This window comes from Crotalus tigris, unplaced genomic scaffold (genome assembly GCF_016545835.1).
Source record: "Crotalus tigris isolate CLP2741 ecotype Arizona unplaced genomic scaffold, ASM1654583v1 scf7180000018217.1405312, whole genome shotgun sequence".
Taxonomy (NCBI): domain Eukaryota; kingdom Metazoa; phylum Chordata; class Lepidosauria; order Squamata; family Viperidae; genus Crotalus; species Crotalus tigris.
This window is the reverse complement of record NW_024096887.1, coordinates 625984-648530: the sequence shown is the minus strand read 5'-3', so window position 1 is coordinate 648530 and position 22547 is coordinate 625984. Positions and strand designations below refer to the sequence as shown.

The window sequence follows — 22547 nt, the reverse complement described above, 5'->3', positions numbered from 1 at the left end:
GAAAAAGGCTTCATCTGTATGGAATTACCTCTGAAAAAAACAGTTATATGAAAGAGAAGTCTAGTGCATCAATGGAACTTGCCTGGCATTAAGGCATTTAACACCAATACAATAAAATCAGTAACTGTAATTGCGCACTTTGGACAGAAATAAAATGCAGCTGGAAATGGCCCAAAGTACAATTGTGGATTTATACATTCAAGGCAGAAAGTCAGTTCAAGAGACTGATTTGCTTCTGATTGGGAGGAAAAGAATAATCTTACATTGTCGGAAAAACAGCGTAACTCTTCATAAATGTTCTGTCCTTCTGCATAAACTTCCTGTTCTGCAACTACTAAACAACCTCCATTTCATAATGAGGGCATAGTTTTGGAACTAAGATCTGGAAAAGGAATTAACTTTTTTATTTATTATTATTAACACATATTCCAGTTTTATCAACTCTATTTAAACCAAAATTAAGGCTCAATGAGAGACAGTAGAAGCAAAAGTCTTTTCCCTTCTTACTGGATAGAGAGAGAAGATGGACTCTTTGAAGTAACATATTTGGGCTCTTTAATTCCAAGTAGATTCCAGGTAGCCATTCAGAATTGCAAAAATGAACCTTGCAGTACCTATTCTGATCTTTCCTTAATTGCAGTGATGAAGGTTTTGGCCTAGACACCAGGAGACTGTGAGTTCTAGTCCTACCTGAGGCATGAAAAACAACTGGGTGACTTTGGGCCAGACACTCTCTCTCAGCCCAACCCACCTCAAGGGGTTATTGTTGTTGTTGGGAAAATAGAAGGAGAAAGGAGTATTACATAAGCTTGCTGCCTTAAGTTATTTATAAAAATAAAATAAAGGCAGAGTATAAATGAAAAAATAAATTCCCCCCCCCCAAAAAAACCTGATACGCTTCCTTTGATTTTTACAACAAAACTGAAATATAATGATCACAATAAAATGTGATCAATAAGGAAATATTATTCCATTCTTTCAGGGAATTAAAGGCAACATATGTAAGTCCTCCTTTTATCCTCAAAAGGACTGGAGATTGGAAAGTTTCTCACTCCCCCTCTTTTTTTCTGGCAATAGTAAATCACTTAAGTGTTTTCAATAAAATAGCATAAATACAATATAACTATGAAGGATGATTTTCAGTTCACATGGGAAAAGGCAATGTCAAGTAAAATCTCACCCTTGGGCTTCTCGCCAGGTCTTTTACTCAGCATGGAATATGATTAGGCCAAAAACACTCATTCAACAGTGCATAGCAAATACAATAGCACCAACTGGACCTAGCCAGGTCCCCAACATTTATTGTTAGTGGATCCAAGAGATACTCTGCCTCCTCTATGGTATACTTAACTAATCTTGTAATACTTCTGGTAGACCTCTATTCTGATGCCATGCCCTCCCTCAGCTGTCCTTCAATACAGGAAGATTTCCTACCGGGAGAGACTATGCTTCTGGACACCGTCATAAGAAACAACAGAGCATGTACTCCATCAGTGTCTGTAGGATAAAAACTAGCTTCATCTCATCATTACCGAATAAATATCCAGGGCGCACAGGACAATTTTACAGTCCCTACTGATTTCAGATCCTAGCTGTGATACAACCTATCATGTTGCCAGTTTCTGCACAACGGCACTTAAAATCCATCAGATGATGACCTGTTCCATAAGCTATTCTTAATGAGCATCTAGTTTGTCATTCTAGAGTGTGCAATATTGTGATAGATTTAGTCTGCCATATATACTAACCTTTAGGCTCTCCCTACAGCCATCTAATATTCCTACCCCCCTTTTTAGATTCCTTTTAGACTTCTGTTTTTCATATTTATTTGTTTTATAAGTTTTAGCTTTTTATAATTTTTTTAGACTCTGATATATTTTTTATCCTTTTTAATTGTCTATATACCCATTCTCCTTATGCTAATCTTTGATCCTAATAAAGATTTGACGCATAAATATATCTTTCAAATCATCAGAAATCAAGCTCAAGATGAAAGAGATTTTATCCAACTTAAAATTGAATATGGTAGGAAAATTCTTGGAGGAATGAGAAGAAACAGCAGGCAAAAAAATCCTTATTTTATATTTTAATAAATGTTATGTTTTGTAGCTGGACATGTCTGCCATGGCAAAGCTTTCTGAATGAGTATGTTCTCTCCTCATCAGTCATTTTGAGTGTGCTCAAAACATACTTACTTTTAAAATTCCAAGTATATGTAGACTAAGTAAACTCCTAAGTAAGTACCTGCATGGATATGCATACATTCCAGTCTTAAAAAACAACTAATTCTCTGTCCATTCTGGGAAGTATTATTATTGGGATGGAAGATACTATATAAAAATAGATGTTTCCCATGGCTGTCCTCTCACATAGAAATTGGTTTCTATAAAGTGTCAAGATCTTGATTATATTTTCACTCCCTATTCTATTATGGTATTTTGTGCAAAAAGAATTGCTATCCCAGATTCCTGAAGCAAAACCCCTGCAAATATTTGGAAGATGTGATGCGAATAAATTTATTTATTTAGCATCAATGAAAAAAAATACCTGACCAAAACAGATCCATTTGCACAAGAGAAAACTGTATGATTTCATTTTCTGGATATGTACTGATTTTTTCAGGTATAAATTTCATTTATGCCCAATATTCATTCTCATTTTCCTTAGGGGAACAATAAATTCTGATCAAATTCATGGGGATTTTTTTTTTTTTTTTGCTTCCTCACAGGGAAACTGGAACAGTTTTATAACAGATTATAATATAATTTCACAATCAACATTTTATAATTTCTTTCTCAAGAAAGCTCAAGAATTGTATGTTGAAAATACTTATTTTTATCCAAAAATAACAATTCCCAAAAATTCTTGGACAGAATGTTATAAAAATGGACAATCTTTCCATGTTTGTAATTGCTGAACATTGCAAAATACTTACCCTACGGAAGGACACCACATAAAATGTATCTCCCTTTCTGTGAATTGCATCAAAAAAATCTTGATAATTTCGTGGCGAAGCGTAATAAACCTGTAGCTCACTTCCTGAATTCCTACTGAAATACATGAGAAGATACTATTGGAACTAGCACACATAAAATATCTGAATGTATCATAAAATAAACCAAGCATCTAATAGCATCATTTGGCCTCCAAATTATCAGGAACAGCATGCTTTAATGCATTTGTGATATCACTGTACAAAGCCAGAAATCAATACACAGTATCATAATATTTACCTTTTACTTTTAATGAAAGTACATACACACTACTAGTGTTATAGAAAAGAATCTAAAAATATAGTTAGTGCACAGATAAGGAGAAAATGCAGAAAGAAATTACTTTGAAGTGTGGGAGAAGCTATTTTCTGCTGATTGCAAACTGTGGAATTGCAGGAATAATATTGAAGTAATGACAATACGAATGAGGTTTAGTTCTGATAGGCAGCAACAAATTTATATGGGGGTGGCAACAAGAAAATTGTTTGCCACATGGTATTTATAACTGTTTCAGAGTAGAAAAAGTAGGGAAAAAATGTGCATGCTTGACAGGATAGGCCCCATGTATTAAGACATATTCAACATTTTCTGTATCCTGTGTACCAGAACTAATGAAAGGGAAATATTGATGTTCTTGTGTACATTTGTGAATTTTCTAGAAAAAAATGTATTTGGCCATTGTAGGAAATGGAATGCTTGACTAGATGAATCCTTAAGATCTTGAATGAAAACTGGGTTAATGAGTTTGCCAATAAATATATCTGGCTCTTTTCAGTAAAATAATTAAATATTTCCTACAAAGGTAACATTTTATATAATATAATATTATACTGATATAATATTATACTGATGAGAAGATTCTATTTTGACTTACCCAACACTGTTGTCTGTATAGGGAAGAGTCATGAGTTCAGATTTTTTTCCTGAAGCACTCTGGGGATAGGAAAAAATGAACAAGGAAATAACTTAGCACCAAATTAAATATAAAAACTATCACTTATAGACAACTGTGATTTAGCATTACTGAGGTTCTATAGAAGATATACAAATATGCAGGAAAAACTATAATTAAGAGTATATGTGGGATAGAAAAGTATTCTAAAAATACATACATACATACATACATACATACATACATACATACATACATATATATAGGCAGACCTTCCAATGCTTACTCTGATGATGCTGGCAGAGGACCGTCGCCAAGACACTTCCAATTTGACGCGGGAGAAAACCCGAATAACCAAAGACCTACATACAAACACCCGCAAAAACCTCAGAATATATATATATATATATTCTCTGCCAGCATATATATTCTGAGGTTTTTGCGGGTGTTTGTATGTAGGTCTTTGGTTATTCGGGTTTTCTCCCGCGTCAAATTGGAAGTGTCTTGGCGACGTTTCGACGAAGTCTCATTCATACTCTTCAGGCTGGTGTTTTCGGCTTCGTGCTTCTAGGAGCAATGTGTGATCATAGCTGTTTCTTCCTTTTAACTGCCAGTGGGGATATGAACTGATTGGATGAGAACTTGGCTGTGTTCTGATTGGATGGAGGTGTGTCAATCAGAGTACAGCCAAGCTCCTAACCTATATATAGGATAAGGGATGGCAACGGGGGAGTAAGTAAGGGGCAGAAGAAGGAGGAAGGTGGGAGATGTGAGTACGAGAAAAGGGAGCAATTTAGAGATACGGACGATCTAACCAACCAAAAAAGGGGGGAGGGAACCTTCCTAATCCAAGACCGGGGGAGGTAGAAGTGAGTAATGGCACACTCACAAGCAGTAGAAGCAAGAAAAGAGGAGACATCAATATGGAAGCCATAATTAGAATGCAGCCAAATCAATTAGGACCTATGACAAGAGCTAGGAGCCGTGTGCAAAGGATGGCTCACCTATAAAGGTACTCTCCCATAGACCAGCATTAACCCTGACGATGTCAGAAGTCTCTGACGAAAGCTTGGTGATTGGTGATGATATTAAACTTTTTCAGTTTATTATATTCCTAGTGCTCACATTTTTATTGGTTTTACATACATACATACAAACATACATATATATGTTGAATAATATCCATAAAAATACGACTCCTAGGCATATTTATAATACAAATAAAATGCGACCACCAGGAGAATATAGGTATAAAAATATACTTTACTAAAAACCGCCAAGCTTTCGTTGGGAGCCTCCCAACAAAAGTTCGGTGGTTTTGAGTAAAGTATATTTTTATACCTATATTCTCCTGACACACACACACACACATCATTCATACATACATACATATATATCTGGATTGTCACAGCAATTACATTGGGGAGACGACCAAATGGCTTGGAACTAGGATCCATGAAACACGAGCTGGCCATTAGACAACATGTGCAACACTCACAGATACGGGTCCATATGGCCAGCAACAATCACACGTTTGATCTTGCCGGGGCGGAGGCCATTGCCCAGGATGTCACCAAGGGCAGCCAGTTACTGAAGGAGGCTTGGCTGTTGGATGAACACTCAATTAATCGCCACATAGAGTTACTGCCTGCTTATCAGGCACTAAGAAAGTGGGAACAACAGCATTGTTAGGACCATCCTAAAGCAACGTGTACCCAGATACATCCAAAGTGGGCAAAGAGAGCGACAACAAGAGAGGCGATGATCCCTGAGCTTACAAGTATACAAACGGATGCGAGTCTATTAGAAGCAATACGGTCAACTAGGGCGGATAGACCGGTAATGCATTCTATGAACAGTGCGCACAAACTGCCGCTCTTATAAGCAGGCTTTCAAACCTCCGGCATTCCACTCTGATGACGTTGGCAGTTAGCTGACGAAAGCTAAGTTTATCAAACAGTTGTTAGTTTATTAAACAGTTGTTTTTATATTTATCCTGGTGTTTGACTATTTTCCTCAATATATGTGTGTGTGTGTGTGTGTGTGTTCCTAATTTTCTTAAAAACTCGAATCCCAGGTTTATTTATATCAAAACTATAACAGAATCACTGAACTCCAGGATAAATGAATAAAACAAACTGTTTTATTCATTTATCCCAGAGTTCAGCCATAGCACGCATTTATGGGCTGCCTAAAATACACAAGACAGATATCCCATTGCGTCCGATTGTATCACTCAGAGGCACCCCAACATTTGGGCTGGCCAAGTGGCTTAGTACACATTTCAACACCTGGTCGAAAACACTTCTACCTCTGTAAGATCGGCTAAGGGCTTTTTACAAAAGTTGAAGACTCTGACAATAGAGGAGGACGAGATCATGGTGTCGTTTGACGTCATATCCTTGTTCACATCCATTCCCCAGGATCTGGCCAGGTCTGCATTGAACGAATTACTGCAGGACAAGGAACCACAAACATCTGGTTCACTGAATCCCAAAGATTATATACAGCTCCTCAACTTCTGCCTAAAAACATACTTACATTCAACGGTTCTATATACGAACAAATCAAGGGCACGCCCCTGGGGTCTCCCATTTTGGGAATCATCACCGAGGCTGTGCTGCAGAAGCTAGACTCAACAGTGATGAAGGATTACAAACCCAAATTTTGGGGCAGGTATGTGGATTACACTTTTGTGGTCATCAAGCACCGCAGCAATGCTTCTTTTATGGAAAAGCTCAATGCCATCTTTTCCGACATCCAATTTGTGGCAGAGGAAGAAGTGAATAACATCCTACCCTTCCTAGACATACTAATACGTTGCATGTGTAACGGCATGCTAGTCACCAACATTTATCGCACATCCACCCACATGGATAGAATACTTCACAGTGACAGTAATCACCCCACCGCCCACAAAATTGGTTGTATACGTACCCTGTTCAATAAAATAAATATGCACTGCAGCACAGCAACTGAAAAAGCTAAGGAGCATGCATACCTGTATCAAGTATGCATACAGAATGGATACTCCATTGATTTCGTTCAACGTCATCATCAGCAATGATTGCTACGTGCTGCAGATGATAGAACAACAACTACCACCACTTGGGCCACACTCCCCTACATTCACAGTGTGTCAGAGACAGTGGCATGAATATTATCAGCATACAATACCAGGGTGGCACATAGACCCAATCAAATCCTCCACACACAAATAATGCACCCCAAAGAACCCTTACCCATGAGCGAGATGTCATCAGTCATTTATCAAATTAACTGTAATAATTGTGCATGCAATTATGTGGGTGAGACCACAAAATGCCTTCGAACTAGGCTTCATGAACATGAACTGGCCATCAAACGACAAGAAAAACGATCCCAGGTATGGGTTCATATCATGGAGTACAATCACACCTTTAATTTCACAGAGGCCAGAGTCATTGCTCATGATGCAACTAAGAGCAGCTGGTTATTAAAAAAGGCATGGCTATCCAACCAGTATTCCATTAATTGGCATATTGAGTTGTTGCCAGTCTATCAGATGCTCACCGATAAGAAACATCAAGCAAGAGAACTATCAGGAGAGAGACAGGGGAAGGAGAAACGAAAAGAAAGAAGATTTCTTTCTCCCATATTTGGGCTGACAGGGTGTTCATTCAAGGTAAAAATCTCCTCCCCCTGTCTCTCTCCAGATACAGCTGACAAAGTGAGGAGAGCCTGTGGCTTAGAGGTTATAACAACTGCCTAACATGCAGATAGCCCAGGTTTGAATCTCAGAAGAGTAAGTTTGGCTGAAGAGAGTTAAAGGAACTCGAAATAGCTATACTATTCTCTCTTTATTCTTTGTTAGCAACCTAAAAATGTAAAATGATGTCGCAGTTGGCGACTGCTGCTTGTGGATGGCTCTAGATTGAGCTGATACAGGCAAAAGAAAAAAAAGAAGATTTCTTTCTCCCATATTTAGGCTGACAGGGTGTTCATTCAAGGTATATATATATATATATATATATATATATGTGTGTGTGTGTGTGTGTGTGTGTGTGTGTGTGTGTGAGTGTATGTATGTGCGTGTATGTATGTGTGTGTGTATATATATATATATATATATATATATATATATATTAATATTAATTATATATATCCACAAATGCAGATTTTTTTTTAGAAAGAGTACTTTCATATTCTAGACTTACCTAAATAACAAAGGAACAGAGATAGGGACCCTGCAATACAGTATCAGAATTTTGTCCATTCCCCAGTATACGCATTCTCTCTTTTGATCTTCTGGCCCTGAGGACCTTATTTTTCCTCCTTCTCTTCCCCCTGCTGTCACAAAATATAAATGCTTCCACAAACCTACCTGGACAGTTTGCTCTTTTTGCTGCTGATTATTTGGCATCCTTCTTGATCTTGTTCTTTCTGCTTCATGTCTATGTACCCAACCTCTTAGTTCATGACTTAACCTGTACATATAACATGGAAATTAGACAGAATGATGAGAGGAATGAAAAAAAAATATATTCAAGGACAACCTTCTCCATAAGAACTTAAAAGCATTGATTTTGAACTCATATTCAGCTTAGTCTCTTGTTTATACCCTTAAGTAAGAATCTCGGAAATAATGTCTCAGTGTATCTACATCAGATTTCAATATTTGAATTTGGATCTCCTGAACAGTTTGTGCCTGCTTAGAAAGTGAAGATTGGTAAGATATAAAAAAAGTAGATTTGCTTATTCCTAAATGATATTGGGAATGTATTACATGACTCCAGTACAGATGTCTATAAAACACTTTTGTTTTGAACTATGGCACTGAAATGGACAGGGAGTTGCAAACTCATCAACAAATAATCCATTAAATAGTTATCCTAACTCACTGTATTGACTAATATTCTTTCAATGTTACAGAATTTATTTGAAATGTATAATGTGCATGAGAGGACACTCTTTTTATATAGTAATTTTATTCAATATTAAAATTAAAAAGATAAAAATGAAAACTAAGAAAGATACAATAGAGAAAAAATAGAAAGTTCAGAAAATAGAAGTAAAAATAGAAAAGAAGCAATAAGAATATGCTAAAGAAAATAAGAAATAGAAATAGAAAAGAAACAATAAGAATATACTGAAGAAAAAGAAATAAAGAAATGACTTCCCCGTTCATCACAGTACAGTATAAACAATTTTAGAAACTTATCTTCTCCTCTTAAAATACAACACTAATCTCTTCTTCCCACATCTCATCCCTTTTCTTTTTAATCCTTAAGATCTTGTTGTTCAGTCCTCATCAGCAAAAGTCCATTAAGGATGATCAGAGATAACATGTCTGCTTTAAATCCTTGATCAATAAACCAACTTAATATTCTTTCCTTTTACTTTTAACTATCTTGATATTTTAAATAATGCCCTAGAATTAGATTTCTTTTCATTTTTTTCTTTGTCTCTTGTCACAAAATTGTTCAAAACTTTAACAAGTCTGTTTTAATAAATCCAATATAGGAAAACTATCAGGTTGCTCTTTTGGCTTGTTAATTATATATCCCTTTTAATCGTTAAGATACCAACCAGTTTCATTTGTACATCCAATATGACATCTGTTGACAGATAGGTATGGGGAACTGTATACTGAGGAAGTCAAACATTTCTAATGCCTATCTGGCACTAACATCTCTACTATTTATAAGCAAGCAGCTTACCTGAGTGATTCTGTCCGGTTGATAAATGGTTGGCAAGGTGGGGGAGGAACATATATTATTGGTTCCTCAGTAACTACCATAAGTGCTTTGTTATCCGAAACCGAGGGCTTATATCTAGGAAATAATTTTTAAAAATATTTAACATTGTACATCTATGTTAAAATAAATGCATTATACAGACAAACACTAAATTAAAAAAAAAAACTTGTATCTATGAAACTAATAAAAGGATTTGACAAATGAGATAAAGGTAAAGGTAAAATAGATTAACATCAAGTAAGAAACAAAATACAGTATTTTGTTCATTCAGTAAAAACATATGACTGAGTGCCTTGTAATATTTTCCTTCATAAAATGATAAGATATGAAGCAGTTGATATCACAGTTAAATAGATTCACAGTTGACTGAATTACCACAAGAAAAGAATGTTCATTAATGGCCCCTCTTGGCTGGAAATACTAAGTGAGTTTAGGATTTTTACCAATGACTTAAAAGATTTTGTATCAAGTTTGGAAATGACACAAACTGGGATGGGAGTAACACTGTTGACGTAAGACAAAAGTTTAGAAAAATAAAATAAAGAATTAGCCTGAAAAAAAATAGGATGGATTTCAACAAGGAGGAGGATATACTTCTGCATCTAGATAGTAAAGGATGGGGAAAGTCTATCTTGGCAACAGTACATACATGTGAAAAGACTCTGTGAGAGTACTCACCAGTTAAATATGAAGCAGCCATGTATTACAGCTGTTAAAAAAGTAAATGGTATCTTGGGATACATTAACGGGAGCACAAAATCCAGAACACAAGAAGCAATTGTTCCAGCATGCCCTGGTCAACCCCACTAAGGGCACTGTATCTAGTTTGAGGCACCATCACTTGAAAAGGATCATGACAAGTTCAGAGGAAGGCTACTAAGATAGTGAGGATTTCAAACCAGGCCCTGTGAGGAACCTTTAAAACATCTGGGAATGTTCAGCCTATATAGAATAGAAAATTAGAGGGAAATAGAATGGCAGTCTTCAAATACCTGAAGGACAGTCACACAGAAGGGGTGGGCTTATTCTTTATTTCTGCAGGAGGTACCGCCCAGAACCAATTGGTTAAAAAACCTCGAAGGAAGTAGGTTCAGGTTACAACTTTGTGAATATGTGAGGTATCATCCAGTGGAACAGAATGCTGTACAAAGTGCAGAGTTCTTCACCGAACATCTTCAAACAGAACCTTTAATGACTGTCTATCAGAGATGTTCTAATGGATTCTACATTTTGGGGGAAGATGACATCTGAGCCCATTTCGAACACTATGATTATGCAAAGCATGTGCCTATGTTTACTGCACAAACCCTTGCAGCTGAAAATCCTACAGAAGAGTTATTACTCTCCTTTCTGGCACTTAAAACTGGCAAATCCCTCCCCCCAAAAATAGATTTGGAAATGTTTTTCACTGATACCTGAAAAGCGAGAAGTTTGGAAGAAAGAAGTGTGAGTTACAGCAAGGCAAGGGCAATTCCTACAGTTTACGAGAAGTCAGTATACAAGTGTGAAATAACCGAGAATTAACAAGAAGCAGTTGGAGGGATACAAAAACTCAAAAGGGAGAGCAAGAAGAAAAATGGACAATGCCTGGCTACAAATTTGGAGTAAGAAGCAGCCACGTGTATGGCCACACAAGAATTCTTGGAATCTTAGGAAGGGCAGGCTCAGTCAAATGGAACATGGGGAAATCAGAGCTGGGATTAGGTGGAACATAGTCAAGAAAAGAATGAGACAGTGGGTATAAAAGAAATACATCACAGCATGGCAATATGAACTCTCAGAATCAAGCACAGAAAAAAGAAGAAAAAGATGCAAAACAGATGCACTAGCTAGCAGAAGAGTGTGTTGGGTATGCTAAACAGAAGAGAAGCTGTTGGTGAAGTACTAACTCTTATCTCCACCAGCACCTGGAATCTAAAATGTAGGCCAAGGTATAGATAGTCAAATCAATTCAACCAAAATATTACAAATTCAGCAATGAAGTATGCTAATATTACACGTCTGAGGAAAATAGAATGAGAAATTCCCCAAGCCCTTCTACCCCAAAAGGCTTCTGTTTCAGCAAGTTCAAACATAAACAATATTGGCTTTCTTTCAAGACTCATGCCTGTGCAGTTTATGATACAGAATTTTAATTGTAAAGACATTACAAATAGTCTCATCTTGCTGCCTGTTTTCAAAACATTTTCAGCTATTTATGCTTTTGGCACATCTGTGGCTATCTTGGAAATGAATAACCCTGTTAGGTCTAAATCACCTGTTAGATGAAAAAGCCAAATTTCAATCAGAAGATGATTAAGTGAATATTTACTTAATACCTAAAGTAAACTTCTGCAAGAAGCCAACAAGAACATTTGCAAATGATCGATGGAAATCATTGTAGGGAATTGAGGGACCAGACAGCAACCACAGGCGCACTAAAAATTGTCAGGATCAGAAGAGTTATTCTTCTAGAAATGTTCACATAGCCACCCATAGGAAGGGATTTTCTGAGCCACAAGTGGAGTTTGCACTCTTATGTCACACTGACATGTCTGGGGTAATACAGGAGTCATCGACTTACAACCATTGATCCCAAAATGCCTGTTGTTAAGCAAGACAGTTATTAAGTGAGTTTTGCCCTATTTTACGACCTTTCTTGCCACAGTTGTTAAGTTAGCAACATGATTATTAAGTGAATCTGGCTTCCTCATTGACTTTGCTTATCAGAAGGTCACAAAAGGTGATCACATGACCCATAGGACACTGCAACATTCATAAATGACCCAGTTGCCAAGGGTCCAAATTTTGATCATGTAACTATGGGGATACTGCAACAGGCATAAGTGTGAAAAATGATAAATCACCTTTTTCAGTGCTGTTGTAACTTCAGATGTTCACTAAATGAATGGTTGTAAGTCAAGGACTACCTGGATTGCCTGAAGCAAACAAAGCTGTTGTGTTCCTGATGCTCTCCGAGCTTGGTTGCTTTCTTGCAGTCATTCCATAACCAGGCTAGGTAACATCATCATCACAAGAACTGACAGATAATGAAACATCTGCAAAACAATCCAGCTTAAAAGAATGGCAAGAACCTGAACTATATGTGTTCTCTCCATAACACTGAGAGGCATCAGAAGGGAAATGTAAAGTTTAAAAAGTGTTGGATTTAGATCTTAACCAACATTAAATATTTGATGATAGCCTTTTGGAACATTCAAACAGATTTTTGCATGCTTTTTCATTGTTTTTCCTTTCCCCTCAATCACTTCTTCATTTTCCAAAAGAGTATGAGGTGATGTTACTACTTCCTTATATATTCCTTCTCTGATAAATACTCCTTGTATTTATGTGACACATTTCCTTTGTATTTGTTTTATCCATACTATAATAAAATAATACATAATTTCCAATCTACCAACTTCCTTCCAAAAAGTACTTTCAAATGTTTCAACATAATAAAATTAAAATGATTTCATACATATACTAATTAATTTAATTTTATTGAAATATTGCTTAAAATTAAACATGATTTAGTTTTCATCTTGGCCCGACTATGTTTTGAGGTATGCTTCCAAATTGTCACTAAAAGTTCAAATATAGCTTTTCACCCTACAAATAGCTGAGCGCTCCTCCTGCAAGAGGTTTTGCTGGGTTCCTTTATTGTTGCAAATATGAAGCCAACATTTCACATATTCATATAAAATGTAAATTCTTATGAATATACTGTATCTTGTTTTCTCCACTGTTATGCACAGTGTTGATCCTCTGTAGCATTAATGCTACTGGATTATTACTCTCTGTGAAGTAATATTATAGGAAGAGAAAATCCTCTGTTTCAAACCATGAACATTCCTTAGCAATTTAGCACAGATTCACTTTCCAAGAGGAGAATTTCTTTCGTCACTTAATTAAAACAACTAAATGATACTGTTTCTCTCTACCGCAGAATGTTACAGAAAATTCATCGTCCTCCCAGCCTGGGGCCTTGTCTTCTGAACTGCTTAGAACAGCAGTTCTCAACCTGTGGGTCGCGACCCTTTTCGGGGTCTCAAGAGCCTTTCACAGGGTCACCTAAGACCATCGGAAAACACATATTTCCGATGGTCTTAGGCAGAGCTTGTCAACCGCCTTCTCTCCCTCCCCCGCTCCGCTCCACCTCACTTGTTTGTGGAAAATATGCTGCCTGGCGGCAGTCTGCGCAAACTCTACCAAATGTGCCCTGCAGGGGGCGCATGAAGAGACTCATTGTGCAGCTACTGGACTGACTTCTTCTCATGCAAGCAGGTCAGCGAAGGGGAGGCCACCGCAGCACCCAACTCCTGCACCCGTCAGCTGACAACCCCTGAACTAGCGCCAGCTGACGCAAGAGGGAGGGAAGGAGGAAGGGACTCTTCCTCCTCTCATAAGCTTCAAAGCACAATCGGTTTCCCAAGGGCGCCACAATCCTCATGAAAGCAGGGGGGAGAAGCAAAGGGGGCAAGAAAGATCGCGGCGTGTGGGGGGAAAAAGGACGCGCAGCAAACTGCCATGCTTCCCCCCCCATAAACCTCATAACCTTTTGATACCCTTTGTCCCAATGAAGCAGCCAGAAAGTCATCCCCTTTTGACTTAATATCTCACCTACCTAAATAAATAATATGCTTAAGTTCCCTCTTATCTCTTCCTGTCTTTGTTAGTTCCTTTTGCTTTTCATCTCCCTGTATTTGTTTTTACCTGGTCTCTGAACAGGTAATATGTTACTAGAAAATAGTTGCTTATACGAAGGAATTTTCCAATGAAGAAACTTTATGTCAGCATCTAAAGGTTAAATTTATGAATGTAAAATGTCAGCATTTAATGTAAAACCCTATGTATGTAAAAAGTATATAAAAACCAATAAACACACAGAGACCCTCAAGCTGTCTCAAGCTGTGAGAAACAGTTCTGCAGCAGCTTCAAATCTCTACTCAAGATATGCCTGAGTCTTTTTCTTAGGATCTTTACAGCGGCGGGCTCGAAGGAGCACCTGTCAGTGTTGGTGATGAGAAATTCCCCACAAACCCAGGGAAGGGGTGGAGAAAAGGAGCCCCCTTTGGGAGGAAACTGCCACCTTCTTCTCCTTGGCTTTGCGCTCTTCTGTTTCTCGGCAGCCGGGCTGGCAAGCCTCTCCTGGCTGGAACTTCCTTTCCTTCCCTCCCTCTTGGTCTCTTCCTCCTTCCCTCCCCTCTCCCATTCCTTCCTTCCTTCCTTTCCTTCACCTCCCTCTTTGTCCCTCCTTCCCTCCCTCTCTCCCCCTTCCCCTTCCTTCCTTCCTTTCCTCTTTCCCCTTGTCCCTTCCGTCCTTCCTTCCTTCCCTCTTGTCCAGGATCGGGGTGAACCTCTACAGCTGATCTGCGCTTTTGCAGAGCAGCCAAGAAGCAGGTCAGCTGTAGCAGCTCTCCTTGGCTCCTGCCCAGCAAACTTGCTCAAGCTTTGCTAGAAAACACGCCACTTGCTAATTTAGCAGAAGTGCAAATCAGCTGTAGCCTGGTACTGATCCTGGGGCTTCTGCTAACTTAGCAAGCATGTTTTCTGGCGAAGCTGAGCAAGTGAGCTGGGCGGAGCTCTCCTCTGCCTCTGGCAGCCTGTCCCCCTCCCCTTGTCCCTTCCTGGGCACGGAGGGGGGGAGGAAGGAAGGGACAAAGAGGGAGGGAAGTAAGGGACAATGAGAGAGGGAAGGAAGGAAGGAACAATAGAAGGGAGGGAAGGAAGGAAGGGACTAAGGAGAAGGGAAGGAAAAGGAAGGAAGGAAGGAAGGAAGGAGGAGGAAGGAGGAAGAGACTAAGAAGGAGGTGAAGGAAAGGAAGGAAAGAAGGGACAATGGGAAAGAGGAAGGGAAGGAGGAAGAGACTAAGGGAGGTGAAGGAAAGGAAGGAAAGAAGGAAGGGACAATGGGAAAGAGGGAGGGAAGGAGGAAGAGACTAAGGGAGGTGAAGGAAAGGAAGGAAAGAAGGAAGGGACAATGGGAGAGAGGGAGGGAAGGAGGAAGAGACTAAGAAGGAGGTGAAGGAAAGGAAGGAAAGAAGGAAGGGATAATGGGAAAGAGGGAGGGAGGGAGGAAGAGACTAAGGGAGGTGAAGGAAAGGAAGGAAAGAAGGAAGGAAGGGACAATGGGAGAGAGGGAGGGAAGGAGGAAGAGACTAAGAAGGAGGTGAAGGAAAGAAGGAAGGGACAATGGAAAAGAGGGAGGGAAGGAGGAAGAGACTAAGAAGGAAGTGAAGGAAAGGAAGGAAAGAAGGAAGGGACAATGGGAAAGAGGGAGGGAGGGAGGAAGAGACTAAGGGAGGTGAAGGAAAGGAAGGAAAGAAGGAAGGAAGGGACAATGGGAGAGAGGAAGAGACTAAGAAGGAGGTGAAGGAAAGGAAGAAGGAAGGGACAATGGGAAAGAGGGAGGGAAGGCAGAAGAGACTAAGGGAGATGAAGGAAAGAAGAAAAGAAGGAAGGAAGGGACAATGGGAGAGGGAGGGAAGGAGGAAGAGACTAAGAGGGAAGTGAAGGAAAGGAAGAAAAGAAGGAAGGAAAGGACAAGGGGAGAGAAGGGAGGGAAGGAAGGCAGGCACCCACCTCAGTCCCATCCCAGAGACCCACAGATTCCTCCCTACAGGCACTCTGCAACCTGAGTGATCAGCTGGCCAAGCTCCCTGGTCATTGATGACGTGACCCTGGGAAACTGTGAACGTCATAAGTATGAATCAGTTGTCAAGCATCCAAATGTAAATCACATGACCCTGGGGATGCTGCAAATGAAAAATGATCATAATTTGCTTTTTCAGTGCTGTTGTAACTTCAAACAGTCATTAAGCGAATTGTTGTAAGTCGAGGACTACCTATACTTCCCCATTTTTTGCTTTTTTTTTTTTTTTTGGTCAAGTTTTTGATACTCCCTGGCCAGCTGGATGAGGGGTTGGGGGTCACCACAACATGAGGAACTGTATTTTTTTATTATTATTATTATTTTAGACCAACAAAACAAAACAAAACACAACAAACATTACACACATACACACGTAATATATCCTTTTTTGTTAGCAGCAGTTTAGAACAGTACTCTTCTATTCTTTACATTTCCCTTCTTTCATATTCTACTACTTACTAGGAATCCAACATTATTCATTATAGTAACACTCATATTTTTTATAAGACTCGACTGGAATTCCATCTAAGCATGGTGATCATACAAATATTCTCATATTATTTAGTGCATATACTGTTTTTACTCTAATACTATTTCCAGCATTAAAATTCACCCCTTTTCATCCAAGTATATTTATTTAATTTTATTTTTCTTTGACATATATAATAATTCCTCCTTTCTTATTTTATGCTAATATTGTGTATAATGTTTCTAAATTTTACTTTCTCTAGTAATTTTCTATAATCTTATTTTATGTAAACTTCCTAAAGATACATCACATCTACATCCAATTTCCTTAAATTGTTAAATGTCTAAACTCTTTTTCTTGATATATTTAATCCATTAATATTTATAGAAAAGAGCTTAATTACGTCTCCCATTTTTAACTTGATCTATTTTTTTGTTTTTATTCTGTTTTATACTTCTTGTCTCTATAAGTCTTCCTTTTGCTTCTCTTTCTAACCTTTCTCTTTCTTGTAACTTTTGTATTTCTCGCTCTCGATCAACTTCCTCTAATAGATCTTCATCATAACTTTTACTCTCCGGCTCTTCCCTACTTTCTTGTTCTTCTCCTTGTGAAAAATAACTCTCATAAAAGTCCTGTGCTTTTTCAAGTGTATCTATCTTGTATTTTTTCTCCTGCCAAGTTAAAAGTATGCCCTCAGGTATTAACCAACGAAACTTGACTTTATATTTAATTAATTGAGTCGTTAAAAATTGGTATTCTCATTTTTTCCTTTTTGGGGGGGGTCAAGTTTTTGATACTCCCTGGCCAGCTGGATGGGGGGTTGGGGGTCACCACAACACGAGGAACTGTATTAAGGGGTCGCGGCATTAGGAAGGTTGAGAACCATTGGCTTAGAACAATGTGCTCAGACAGAGAAAGGGAAAGCTCTGGGGGAAACAAACAATAAAATCACTCTATATTCACCCTGCTTTATTCCCTTGGCAACTAAGAGCAGGATTTTCCACTGGCTTTTGGTCCATATCCAGCTTAAACTCTGTGCTAGTCCTACTAACAGAAAAAAATCATATTAAGATAAAAGTAAAATAAATTCCCATTCCAAAATTATATGCCAGTAAACCCAGACTTGTCCTGAGGTCTTCTTAGATCATGGCTCTAAGGATGAGCTGTTTTCCAGGCTATAAATTGATACAAAATCTGTCTCAGAGCAGAAAGAAAACTCCCAATGTTTTTCCAAGTTCTCTACATAGAATGACTGCTATATCCAAAGAAAATAATAAGTTTATTTTCCAGACAAAGGTTCCAGCAGTTTAAATGCCCCTTTTTTGGATTTGGTTATCTGAACAAAATGCTTCAGAACAGGCCTATTTGGAATGGAAACAGCCTACAAATCAGAAGATTTCAAAAGTTTCCAATACTGCTAGACTGGGAAAAACAAAGTTGTTGCATAAAAATTAAGGGAGACAGCAAAATGCTGGAATACAAACATTTGTAAGAAACACACCTAAACTAAACCTAGAAGAGATTTTTGCTGAAATATATTTGTCCGTTTGCAGAGCAAAGCATTAGAGGGAGGAACAGGAGGCCTTCCTGGTACTGCTGGATTCCAAGTTCTTTTACACTGACCATTTCTATGATTGTAGCCCAACAACAACTGGAAAAGCACAGAATCCAAACTCCTACTTTACACTAAATGAATGTTAGTTTTCATACCTATAGACTAGCTTTCATCCCCCAGACAAAATACAACTTACAATAGTTCATTTAGTAACTGCACTGAAAAATGTGACTTATGGCCATTTTTCACAGTTACAACTTTTGCAGCATTCCCATGATCCTGTGATCAAAATTCAGATGCTTAGCAACTGGTTCATATTTATGACCGTTGCTATGTCCAAAGGTCATGTGATCACCTTTTGCAACCTTCTGAAAGCAAAGTCAATGGTAAAGCCAGATTCACTTAACAACCAGGTTACTAACTTATCAACTGCAGTGATTCACTTAACAATTGTGGCAAGAAAGATTGTAAAATAGGGCAAAAGTCACTTAACAAATGTCTCACTTAACAACAGAAATTTTGAGCTCAATTGTGGTCATAAGTCAAGGACTACACTCTCCCCTTTTATATTTTCCTCTAGATAGCAGCAAGGTCAGATGCTCAGTGAAACCATTCAAAATAAACATCAGTAACATAATAACAAATAATATGCAACTTTATTTTATTTTAAAAATATGTATTGAGCAGTTTCTGTTAAAACTTGCTGCTGCATTCTGTAGCAGCTGAAGCTTCTTAACACATACTTTAGATCTGACAAATACATACAGAATTATGGCAAGATCAGTTTTATGCAGGATATCAATTTTGCTTGGAAAAGATAGCACTTTTCTGTTAATTGGTGAGAACAGGAATTTCACAGCAGCCCAAATACGCCCCAACTTGTAAGATCAGATTTTGGGATAAGACACATAGTACTGATAGCCTCAGGAATACTTGGGAAATCGTGTCTTGCTACTTTTTCAACATTTCTGACAGAATATGTGCACCAGAGACAGAGAGGAATGTTAACAAATCAAAATAGTTACCTATCTTTCAAAAAACCAATTATGGACCCTTAAGTAGAACGTTAGCCATTTGTTACATTTGCATATGTAGAATATTGCAAACTGGAAAACACTAAAGTATAACGGTTTATGCTTACTCCTCATTTTTGCCATCTGTTTCCTGAGGCCTGCTTGCAGAAAATTCAAGAAGATGTCGACTTTGGTAGCTAGTGCTGGCAAGCTTTTCAGCAGAATCAGGTCCCCATTCAAATCCACTGAAAGAAAGAGACAAAATAGTTTAAATTCAGTACATTTTCATTCCGCATCTTGCATAAATTCATGGTGGTGCACATAAAAAAACCAAAACGTGAGATTTATGTACTGGTCAGATGAGATCCACTTCAAGTGGGTAGTCCTTAAGATACCTGAGTACTAATCATATAATGTTTTAAAACTCAAAGCCTAGACTCTTAATTCCACTCAGAAGCCTTTTGGTAGTCACTCAAAGCCCTGGACTTACGTGTGAACAGTGGCACTTGTCTGTTAACAAGTGGGCTGCTGCATTTTTGGACCAACTAAGCAGTTTTCATAGGCAGACCTATGTAGTGTATATAACCTGGGGTAAACAATAATATAACCTGGGGTAAACAAGCATGTACATCACTGTTGCCAGGGCCCAATTCTCCAGGAAGGATGCAACTGATACACCATAGCCTCCATCTGCCTATTCAAAGAGTTGCAGTGAGTTGAGAAAGAGCCCCATGCTGTGTATCTGGTCCTTCAGGGAGAACATTATTGTTTCCAAAGTTTCTACTGGAATGAAAAGAGACCCAAGGAGAGCTCTCCTTCCCTCCTATTGTTGAACCTAGGTCATGTTTTGAGCCCAGGCTATTCTCCCCAAATGCAGTTAGCTGTCTTGTAGCTCAGAAATAGGTAATATTTTGTGATTTTTATTTTTTTAAAAAAAGACAGTTGAGGGTAATAAGGCATAAAGCTAGATAAAAGCTTTGGGAGACTCATATTACTTAAGACAAAGAGAGGCCTTTTTATTTTTGGAAGACAAAGCTGGTATTTGGCCATAAACTTTCTAGGATATTTCACAACAGCAAACACCTTACTTTAAAAATCTGTCATATACAAAACCAAGCATATCCTTCATTTCCTCTTATAAACATAGGAAAACCAAATTTAAAAGCAAATGACTTTACATTTATAGCCATGAGTACGATCTTGGAGCTGGATATCTTCTAGGAATAAGAATCCAATACTACAGTAGGGAGCTGGAGGCTGCTAAAACAAATGAAGAATGGTTGCAGGAATTGAGTTTATCCGGTCTAGTGAAAAAAAAGGACCGGGGTGACATTATAGAAGTCTTCCAATATCTCAGAGTCTGCCACAAAGAGGGGCTCAATCTATTCTCCAAAGCACCAGAAGGCAAGATAAGAAACAATGGACGGAAACTAAGCAAGGAGAGAAGCAACCTAGAATTAAGGAGAAATTGCATGACAGTGAGAACAATTAGCCAATGGAATGGTTTGCTTTCAGAAGTTGTGGACTCCTTCACTGAAGGTTTTTAAAAAGAGACTGGACAGCGACTTGTCTGGAATGGTGTAGAGTCTCCTGCTTGAGCAGGGCATTGGACTAGAAGACCTCCAAGGTCCCTTCCTGCTCTGTTCACTGTTACTTACGGCAGTGCAAACATATCATCTATCTGCAAGTCAATAGGGAGCTGGCTCTGCTGCCAGGATAGCATGGCTACTGCAGCAAAAAAACAGGAAAGGAAAGGAGCAAAGTACTTAGGAATTACAGTGCATTCAGAAAATATTCAGACCCCTTCCACTTTTGTCAATGCTGCAGCCTGATTCTACTGTTATTGAACTTCATTAATCGACACTCAGTACCCCATAATGACAAAGTGAAAACAGAAGTTTAGAAATTTCTGTAAATTTATTAAAAAGAAAAACACTGAAATATCACATTGGCATAAGTATTCAGACCCTTTGCAACAACACTTGAAATTTAGCTTGGGTGCCTCCCATTTCTCTTGATCATTGCTGACATATTTCTATACCTGTGGTAAATTAAACTGATTGGACATGGTTTGGAAAGGCACACACCTCTCTATAGAAGCCTCACAGCTGACAATGCATACTGTAACACAGTAAAAGCCCTGAGGTCACAGGAAGTATCTGAAGAGCTCAGAGACAGGTTTATTGCAAGGCACAGATCTGGGGAAGGCTACAATAAAATTTCTGCAGCACTGAAGGTTCCTAAAAGCACAGTGCCTCCATAATTCTCAAATGAAAGAAGTCTGGCACAACCAGGACTCTTCCAAGAGCTGATCGCCTGGTCAAACTGAGCAATCAGGGGAGAAGAGCCTTAGTAAGAGAGGTGACCAAGAACTCGATGGTCACTCTGACTGAGCTCCAGAGATCCTGTGTGCAGATGGAACAGCATTCCAAAAGAATAACCATCACTGCAGCCCTCGATCTGGGTTTTATGGCAGAGTGGCTAAACAGAAGCCTCTCCTCAGTGCAAAATGCATGAAAGACTACTTGGAATTTGCAAAAAAAAAGCACCTAAAGGACTCTCAGACTGTGAGGAACAAGATTCGCTGGTCTGATGAAACCAAGATTGAACTGTTTGGCCTCAGTTCTAAATGTTATGTCTGGAGGAAACCAGGCAACGCTCATCACTTGCCCAATATCATCCCAACAGTGGGTGTTTTTCAGCAGCAGGGACTGGGAGACTGGTTCAGGGCTGAAGGAAAGCTGATGGAGCAAAGTACAGGAATATCCTCAATGAAAACGTGTTCCAGGGCGCTCAAGACCTCAGTGTCATGGTTCCGACAGATGAAACTCTTTAAAGAACTTCGAGGTATTTTTTTACCTTAAACAATCTTTAGGGTGGCGGTGAGGCAGCCACGTGCACTTACTTGTTGAGTGGGCTAAAATTTCCTGCAACCTCCGTTGACTCAATGGGGGGCTCTGGCCCTATAGGTAGTCTCACAGTCCTCATTCCCTTCTCCCACCAGATAAACGGCTTTCATTTGTCCAGCCAGGCTAATCCTAGGATCACAGCCCCAGTCAATTTTGGAGCTACCAGGAAACAAATGAACTCCCAGTGCTCACCTATTTCTAAGCGTAGAGGCTCAGTTAATTGTGTGACTAAAGTCCCTTCCATCAGGGAGCCATTGGCTTGCTCAAACCTCACGGGTTTGGAGAGCAGCTTTGCTCGTTTGCCCATTTCCATGGCAAATGGCAGGCTAATGATGCACTGGGAG

At 38.8% G+C, this 22547-nt stretch overlaps 1 protein-coding gene across 2 annotated transcripts in view; it reads right to left on the bottom strand.

Annotated features, from left to right (window-relative positions):
* ATF6 (activating transcription factor 6) overlaps positions 1-22547 on the bottom strand; it is a 123682-nt gene that overhangs the window by 66175 nt on the left and 34960 nt on the right. Inside the window, exons 10-14 of one of the 2 annotated variants that reach the window (XM_039348974.1) lie at positions 19423-19539; positions 9585-9698; positions 8249-8351; positions 3868-3926; positions 2936-3050 (exon numbers count right to left, since the gene is read on the bottom strand). In XM_039348974.1, coding sequence (XP_039204908.1) covers positions 2936-3050; positions 3868-3926; positions 8249-8351; positions 9585-9698; positions 19423-19539 — 508 coding nt within the window. The remainder of the gene's footprint in view (positions 1-2935; positions 3051-3867; positions 3927-8248; positions 8352-9584; positions 9699-19422; positions 19540-22547) is intronic. The other variant, XM_039348975.1, reaches the window with a different exon arrangement.